This window comes from Mya arenaria, chromosome 1, assembly GCF_026914265.1.
Source record: "Mya arenaria isolate MELC-2E11 chromosome 1, ASM2691426v1".
Classification (NCBI taxonomy): domain Eukaryota; kingdom Metazoa; phylum Mollusca; class Bivalvia; order Myida; family Myidae; genus Mya; species Mya arenaria.
In genome coordinates, this window is record NC_069122.1 from 1,367,068 (window position 1) to 1,376,908 (window position 9,841).

General features: G+C 37.3%; 2 protein-coding genes across 2 annotated transcripts; both read left to right on the forward strand.

Moving 5' to 3' along the window:
- The first annotated feature begins 846 nt into the window (after positions 1-846).
- On the forward strand, positions 847-3,536 carry LOC128230959 (tsukushi-like). Its single transcript, XM_052943388.1, has 2 exons — positions 847-862; positions 2,007-3,536. Exon 2 carries the CDS (start codon positions 2,007-2,009, stop codon positions 3,309-3,311), a length of 1,305 nt encoding a protein of 434 aa, XP_052799348.1. The 5' UTR covers positions 847-862; the 3' UTR covers positions 3,312-3,536.
- Positions 3,537-8,296: 4,760 nt separating this feature from the next.
- On the forward strand, positions 8,297-9,001 carry LOC128235013 (uncharacterized). The gene has a single exon (XM_052949693.1). It carries the CDS (start codon positions 8,297-8,299, stop codon positions 8,999-9,001), a length of 705 nt encoding a protein of 234 aa, XP_052805653.1.
- Positions 9,002-9,841: the final 840 nt, after the last annotated feature.

A 9,841-nucleotide genomic window follows, 5' to 3' on the forward strand; every position in this document is an offset into this window, starting at 1 on the left:
GGCGCACTATTGGGGCGCCACTTGAGGCGCGCGTCCCCTTACCCGGTGGCCTAAAATCATTCACCTGGATAGTATTTAGTGGTGTGGAAGCCCCCCCCCCCCGCACACACACTATAACTATTCAAAGTTTGGTTTGAGGTTGCTGTGCTTGATCACTCACGCACGCTCACACGCACTCGCGCACGCACGCGCACGCGCACACACACACACACACACACACACTATAACTATTCAAAGTAGGTTTGAGGTTGTTGTGCTGGGCAATGAAAGAGATCAGTTTATCCGTTTTGTAATGTTAATCTTGAAGGCCTTTTTGCCACAATTTTTATAGCCTACCCGAGGCGTGCTCAACAATCCAAGAGTTTTGAACGACCGCATGCGCTTGCTCGCGATTCAACTCAATAAGTAATTTCGGTAAAGGATCAAGATGGCTGCCAATGGTATGTCTCTACTTTTTGCTATCTCCCCCCCCCCCCCCCACACACACACACACGCGCGCGCGCTTTCATTTACACAAACATATTCCCCGGGGCTCTAGATAAAGCACCAAATGTGTTTGATGCGCCTCTGTTATACTCCATTTTCTACAAATGCAACAATCATTTAAACCAAAAGCCAACGTGGTGATCTCCCTTCTGTTGTACAGAAAAGGAAAGTCACCCCAAAAACGAGACTTGTGTATAAAGTGTATTAAGTATTCCATATGATATATTAACAAAGGGAGGCTAAGCAAATCAGACGAAAACTAGTAAGTGTCACGCTTCCATTTACTAGTATGTGTCCCCAATTACCTTATCTTCCTCTTGTATTTGGTATTCATATTTTCAAAGACGTGAATTGAGTGAACAACGTCTGCCACGAGGTTAGATTTGATGTGTGTTCTTAAATATATGAATAACTATCAGTGTATACTTTTCATTACGAATGATAAGTTGAAATTGATATTAATCTATAGTTTATTGGTAATATTGATATATCTAATATGTAATATTTTCCTCGTATAAATTAAGTAATAATATTAACACAACAAGATATATCACTTTGTATGTATGCGTGTATGTGCGTGTGTGTGAGGGGGGTATAAAAGTGTTTTCTATACAACATAAAAATGTTTAAGTATATACATATTCTTGAAATATTATGTAAATATGATATATGTTGAAAATAAATTAGAAAAAAATATTGATATATATTTAACACCTCAGGACAAGCGAACGGCAGTTCAGATTCGATGATCACTGGCAGTGGTTTTGTGTGTGTTTTATCTAGATGAAATCTATTGAAAGATATAGATTTTCGAAATTAAATAAGTTTAAGGTCTTAAGATATGACATTTCAAATATTTGTTCGAAATACCGTAACTAAATCAACTTATCACTTCCTATGATAATGTTGTCGCTTAAAGGCCTAGTTTAAGCCTTCTATAAGTGACCCCCCCCCCCCCCTCCCCCATCTGTGTACAGCGACGACCTCTGTGTCTAATCTTTATCTAATTGCCTTGTGCCCTCTTATCAGATCTCTGATCTGAGTATCCTGCTGTGCAGTTTTGGAGGTTTTATTGTAGAAATAGACCCTAAATGGCCCTGAGCCAATAAACAAATACATAGGAAATTGGTCCCTGTTGTGACACCAGTGCAATTAGCAGGAGGTGCACAGCAGGGGATTATCATACCAAACATTCCTTAAACTAGGCTTTTAAATAAAGGTTTGTTTTCATTGTGTCATGTTAAATATTGATTCAAATTTAATGTTGGTCTGAATAATATCACAATATTTTAACAAGAATTACACAATGTCTAATACATACAAATAAAGTGAATAAAATTAATTGGGAAGTCTTTGCAAATCTGGGTTTAACCTACATAATTAAGAGCTATTGCAAAGAAGCTCGGTGTGAGTGTACATTTTGTACAAGTTATGATTCATATTATCTGAGTTTTCTATTGGAAGTGATATTCCAGCATTAAAAAAGCGAACTTGAACTTTATTCCGTTGTGTTTTTGCAGATGCTGGCCCTGTTGGTGCTGGTGTGCAGTATATCGCTGTCTGGGTGTTTTTACCTAAGTAACAGCCTTTGCTTTGGAGTATGCGACTGCTCCGCAAACTTTGAGTGCGCAGGAAAAAACCTTACATCTATTCCTACCTTTGAGCTACCCGCGTTCCTGCTCGCGAAAGACTACACTCATCAACATACGGTGTTAAACCTTAATGAAAACCGCATAACTTCGATACGCTTTGGAGCATTCAAAAAGTTGAGTGCATTGCAAATGCCTGTTTTGTATATTCAGTTGTCTTCGAACAAAATATCACATGTCAATAACGGTGCTTTTTTGGGTGTGGAATTGCTTAGTGGAATAGGAATTGATTTGTCGTTCAATAATATTACCAGCGTTCCTCTTGATTTGACAAGACTGAACAATATTATCAGTCTGGATTTGAGTAATAATCCGATTCAAAGTATTTCTGATTCCGTAGTTGCCTCAATATTTACACACAACAACAACATGCACTCATTCACCGTTAGTTCCTATGAACTTTTGAAAAAGGTCATGTCACTGGAACGCACCAACGTGCATTGGCTCACACTTGACGGAATGACTAACAGACGCTTTGAACCAGGATTTTTTCAGGCGCGTAGGTCGTGGTTTTTAAAATATTTAACTATCAAACACTCTCAGTTTGAGGATATATCTGAAGTCCTATGTAATCTGGAATTAGAATCACTGAAAATCATCGGATGTCCAAATGTCGGGGATACGACATTACAGGGATGCCAGGTCTTGACCGTCAAAACTCTAGAAATATCTGATGGTAATCTAACAAACGCTTGGGACCCATCCGCCCTTTATTATTCCCCGATAGTGGACCTGACTGTGTCTGGAACCTTTGATAGAGTTCCAACATCAATACTGGGACACTGGCCAAAGCTACAAAGTCTTTCCATCGGCAACAAGATAAGACGCATCGAGAAATACGATTTGGAACAATTTCATGATCTAGCGAGTTTGCGTCTTGACTCCAATCCTCTGGCTTTCGTTGATGACCGTGTTTTTGAAAACAATACTCACTTGTCTACCGTCTACTTACCCTACAGTAAAGACAGCCATCTCACTAGAATTCCCACGAGCCTCTTAAATTTGACAGGCATGAATGTCGTATCTTTGCCAAACATGGTATGTTCCTGTGAAACTATGGACTATATGAAAGGCTGGCATGACCGTCCATGGGTTATACTTGGAGCGGACTGCTCTAATATTGACGGCATTCGAATCCCGGACTACATCGACACAAAGCTGCCATTGTGTACATAACTCTTTTTCTATATCATAACTTTATTAAAGCAGCATTTGGCAGAAGCACACTATTAATTAAAATGAACTGATGTAGCCAAATATCTTGATAACAAAATTAATATGGGGATTACAATGCTATGATTACTTTACAAACATTACTCATCAGAATGTGGGAGGAAATGCAGAAAACCTAGTTTTCTCGTAGCATATCTTTTTAATCACCAGTATAAACTATAATATATTTCGGGTGCTGGATTTTTTTACAAAATTAAATTAGAACTGGATGTCGTTTTGTGATATTGTTTCGTAAATTTGCTGTGTTCAGATCAGTGTATCCATCACGTTTAGGATTAATTTAATAATGGGTAACATACTATCAACTAGAAACACACATTTAAACTCACAGTTTATAAGATATCAACATGTTGGTCATCAATATATGTTGGGGTCACCGACTTGGAACTGTTTACGTAACGAGAGTGGAGTTTCCTTTAGATGGTACTCAACCTCACAGTCAACATTTACTAAAATCATAATTACACTAACCAACTAACTAACAAGCGGCACACAACATGCAAGACGACACAATAAGACCACATTCAAAACAACACTGACATACCAAATAAGAAACCCCACATACATACGTGTCTCGGATAATATACCGGGTATACCAGCTTAGCACTTTTAGAATAAACTGTAGGGAATTCCTAGGGATTAAAACGGGTTACAAATATTCAGTCTCATACTTATCCAACCATTGATAATGAGAGCCAATTGCATACGAATGTGATGCATGAGAAATCGCTAAAAATCTCTAGTATATTTTACCTAAGCATAACTACTCGAATTATTATTTCCCTGTAACCACCGTAGCTGCTGTTTAACTGACCTATCGTTAAAGAAAATACAAAGTACTTGGATGCCCCGTAGGATAAAAACGCACAAACTATAACTTACTCATCGCATCTGTTTCGGAGTGGGGAATTGTTACGTGTGTATCCCAAAATCTTACGACCATCCCAATTTTTGATAATCACAACGCTACCAGTGCTTGTCTCACACAACATACTCATAATGAATGATCTATGTAATTATTGTTTTGGACGCAAAGGGGGTCACTTTGTGCCGCTCCAACATCGATGCGCTGTACGTCGCAATGCATTTCTAAGCGTTTTAAGTCAGCGCGCCGTTTGTGACCGCAGCATACGCAAATTCATTCCTACATGTCAACAGTTTCAACACAGTTTCGCATATTGTTTGTGTCTGGAAAATGGGTACGCGTCTTTAAGTGTTTTATACGTTAAGACCAATTGCTGACAGCGGCAGTCGTTTTTGGAGATCTGCGATAGCTAAACAGATATTGCCATATGCTAGAAGTAGTATGAAATTTAACTCACACAGATCTTCTGTTAAGAATGTTAAATTGGAAATAGGAGCTTCCTTGGCAAGTTTTGGAAGATTTCCTTGAAAACATGGAAGTTAGAATGACTCAAAACCCTACAAGCATTCCCCTAAATTGTACAACTATGATGATTAAACATGGAATCATTTGCAACTTGGACATGAAACCACCTCGTATATGTCAAAGTTCAGTTTAGCGATCAACAGGAAATGGTGCGAGCGCTCGCATCATTTTTTGTTGATCGCCAAAATGAGCTCTAACTGATTTGGTCTTCGCCCTTTGTGTATCCACGTGGTATTTTGGCACGAAAGTAAAACCGCCCAGGCGTTAGTTTTAATTAAATAAGTGTCGGGCAATGGTAAATTGTCGCGACTTTATGAATATGTTATAAAAGCAAAACGAATTGATTGATGTTTGCACAAAAATGGAAAACGCACCGAAACATAAACGATTATAATACTTTTCTTTTTAAAATGAACAAATTGTTGATACTTAGATTATTAGAATAACCTAGGTATGCTTGAATAGTACAGAACTTTACTGGGATGACCTCATTAAGTTGTTTATGCATAATGAACAATAAAATATTGCACATTTGGGAACTGAATTTGTTTGATTGGTTGTATATTATAAAGAACATTTTAAAGGAAGAAACGTAAATGAGATTTGAATTTGACTATTGTCACATTAATATTTCTGTGCACTGAATAAATGTCAATACGATTTGATAGCTGAATACACATCTATTTTCAAATTTAGGTTCATGACGTAAGCTTCAACTGCCTCCAGAAAACGTACAGTAAGTAGGTTTAATCCTCGATTGTGATTGGCCCACAAATATATGCGAACACCAAAAAGGTGTATTCAATCAATGTAGTGTAACTCAATCCTTATTTTCCCTTAACCTTTAGTCTTTAAAGGACGTTTCAACTCATTTAAGTGAGTGTTATACTTCCAAACTTCTTTTAATGGAAGCACTGTATAACAGACCGATATTTTGGACACCGAACTCGAAAATCTGTCGACTCTCAGTCTTACGTCCGATAGGCTACCAGATTGCTATCACTTGAGTTGGTGGTGTTCCGCATATACACATCAATATAACCATGAGATGACTTCATTGTCTTTAAGCTACCATTAGGCTGAATATAACTGATAATATCAAAGCGGTTTTTACAGCAATAAATTAATAACATTTTGTAATTTCAACTAATTTGTAATGGGTTTTTTCTTGAGACGCTGAGCATCCTTTCGTTTGATGTTTGTTTTGCTTTGACATTTGAACTGGTTAAAGATGTACCCTTACTCCCATTTTTTTTACCACGATTGATATACTTGATTTAATATACCAAAACCGATGAATAACTGTCGAAAACAATGGTTCTTATTAAGGATACCGAATTTAATTTCAAAGAAAGGTGCAGAAAACACGATATTTCTACATTATGAGACAATAGTAGATCACAGAAAATCTTTTAGCATTCACCAATCATTTAATATTTTTGCGTTTTCAGTTATTAAACACTTAGTTACAATCCTGCTATCAGTAATTAATATTTTCCATAAATGAATTATTTAGAAAGTAGTTAAAGGTTTATCACCCAAAATCTATATCTGTGATACATGTGTATGTACTGATTTTGAATAACCTCTTCAGTCTGAGTTTGCGTTTCAAGACTCAAGATCACAAAAGCTGCCGTAGACCTGCAACTGAATGAGGAGCATTGGTAGTGAAAATTGCTGTATTTGTTATGTATGAAATATTTCCCTATCGTTTGCACAAATATCTCGTTGAATAGCACATCATCTAAGCTAATTTAAAACATTAATAAGTTAAAAACTTTGGTTCCGTACACTAGATAATATGTGTCCTGGGCTTGTCATCGTTAGTTTACTTGTTATATTATAATTAGTGTCGACTGTTCTTCAGCCGTGCTATTTTAGTACTTGTAAGGTTTATTCACGAGTTCTACTGGGAAGCACAACTTCCGTTTTGCTTTTACATTTAACTAATTCTTTATTGGAATCGCAGCATGTACGAAATTTAAAGCAAAATGAACATAATATATGCATAACAGACTGGATAAAACCAGGCATGAGGACAGGTCGTTGTTTCTTATCACTAAATTTTTATACCGTATTCTTTCTTCAAAATGTAAACACCTACAACTACAGACGCACAAATTCTTAAGTATTCATTATTGTCGATTAGAGAAGAAAGTCGGTGTCTATGATATACAAACAACATAAGATCTAGCCTACAAAAAACACGAAATTATTCGTTCATTGCATATAGCTTGCGTTATTACTTTAGGGTTGTTTAAAATTGATTTATTTTGTACAATTTACAAATGTGTGTAATATACAAAACAATCGCAAATTTTCAGAATAATTATATTTATACATATGTATTATCTCCCCGGACATATTATATGTGTGTTAACGTAAGTAATAAAGCTAACTATTACCGTATCCATTGTTGTACTCTTTGATCCATATAGTTTTAAATAACTTTGGTATGTTTATTGGAAATTCTACGGCCTCTGTCGTTAGGTTTGGGACACTGTCAAAAATCTCCAGACGAAGTTAAGTGGATGGCATCATTTACGATGGTGAGCAAACAAATTCTTGAAATGTTAAAGTGATTATATACTCAAATAGTAAAACATATGTGGTTGTATACTTAAATAGATAAATATAATGTTCTTGTGGTTGTTTGTACAGTTGGGCCAAATCCTCTTGTACTAAGCTAATTAGTATAAGTGTTGGCTTGCTTAAGTAGAGCAGTTTATAAGAACGGGATCTAAGACTTTTAAAAAATGAAACGTGAAATGTAAGATTTGTTTAACCTTCCAATGACGAACAAATAACGCAATTAGTTCAGACGAGCTTTTCGTTGCGATAAAATATAATTGTATAGTTCTAAAAACAACTAGATATATTTCTCATTACCCTATCATAGGTGGTGGTAAATTCTGATCAAAAACAACTCTGCATGTGGGAATCGAACCAAGGACTCAATTAAACAGACTCTGAAAGGCTAACTACTCGACTATCACTATACGTTTACATGTTGGTTGTTCAATCCTCGGAACAGTATTTTATTTCAATGTTACAGCCGCTGTTATCGGTTTCCTGTGTTGTTCTGTTCGCCACACTTGTCTCCCAAACCTCGTCATTCCTCTTCGACAGTTACTCGTGCCCCGCCCCACTGCCATGTCGCTGCCCAAATCTCCTGACAATCTACTGCAATTATGGCCAACTAACAGATATCCCCGACTTCAATGAGACAGATCGAGATTACCACCACATGGAAGTTTATATAAGCCACAATCCGGACTTAACAAAGATAGATGCTAACGCATTCACTCCATTAGGACATATACGACAACACGAAATAGCTTTAACGCTTGTAAACAATAGTTTGGCAGACATCGAAAGTAACGCATTCGCTGGAATAAGTGACCGAATTTATTACATAAATTTGGAGTACAATAACTTCACACACTTGCCAGCGGGACTGGGCGATCATCAGGGTCTTGTTTATCTTAAGACTTTATTACTCAGTTATAACCCTCTTAAAACGCTAGACGGTCATATCATGCACAGCCTGGGAAGGACTCTTCAAGAATTCTCGTTTGGAATTGTCGGAGAGAATTGGCCAACGTCAATACAAGAACTACGACATGTGACAACATTGCAAGTAGGCCCATTGTCACTGTCCACTTTGCCGGACCATGCATTTATACACATGCCGCTAGTAAAACTGACCTTCGCCGAAACAAATCTTGAAGCCATTCCGCACGTCATTTGCAGAATCAATCAACTCCGCTCTCTGGAATTCAACACAACCAACGTTGTCGACTTTGCCACGATGGTTCCCCATTGCGCAACAGGTGGTCATCATTATGAAGGTCTTCACTCCCTGACGTTAGCTGGCACTGACCTGTACGAACTACCAATGAACATCTTCTCATCTTTTCCGCACCTGACCTCGCTGCGAATCTACGACCTGAAAGACGCATCCTCGAGCAATATTAACAACATTCAATTTCCATCGAATAACAAGATTCGGCACCTCGGACTTGATTCGAATAATCTTGTCTCGATTCCTCGCAGCATAACAACACTGCCGCATCTTCAGTCTCTTGACTTGGCGAGAAATCAGATTCAGTGCGGGTGCTTGATGTCGTGGATGCTACATTGGGAGGGTCGACAGAACGTCAACATCACCGGGGAATGTGAAAACTACAATATGAGCATCGCCGACTTTATTGACACAAAACTGAAGACATTTTGTCATTAGACAGTCTATTGTTCACTCTTGGCCGGTATTGTGAAAATGTTCCAATACGAGAAAAAAACTGTCCTTATCTAAGTTAAATTTGAAGAGATCAATATTTTTAAAAATGAAAATACAAAACGGTCCAAATAATAAATGCAAATGAATAAAAATGATGAAAAAGAGGCTGTTTAAAAAAAGTTGTTGTTAAAAAATAAATCATTTCACTCAGTTGAAAATATTGACTAAGAAGCTTTTTGAATGCTGGTTAATTTTTACGCAGCAAGAAAATAACTTCAATTCAAAACGTAATTTACAAGCAATCCATCAAAAAGTCGTTAAGACACTGACGGCGCGCGGACTGACCTTACAATATTACAAAGCTATGTTTCACATCAGCAACTAGTTATGGCCATCGATTAAGTAAAACATGAGGTGGTCAAGCTTATATATACCCGCACTAAGGCGAGTGCCCTGATAAGATTGTTAGTCATTTGAGGTTTTAAGTGCATAATGCACAGACAGGATTTATCCCCAGAAGACGATTACTATTCTTCTTAGTGGTGCGGTCGGGAATCTAACCTGCGAACCCTGGATTGACAGTCAATGTGTAACCACTAGAACACGGATCCGCCACAAAAAAATCATCGGTAGCAACTTGTCATTTCTTTGGATATTGTTCATTGATTGTGCAATGCATTTTTTGTTTATTTGACTTATATTGAGCCCCTGAAAAGAGGCACACTGTAATAGGTCTAACAAACGCTCTGTCAGACACTAACAACGTCACAATGCAATACCGACAACAGTGAGATACGTATAAAATACTGACAACAGCGAGATACATAAAATTATACAATGCTG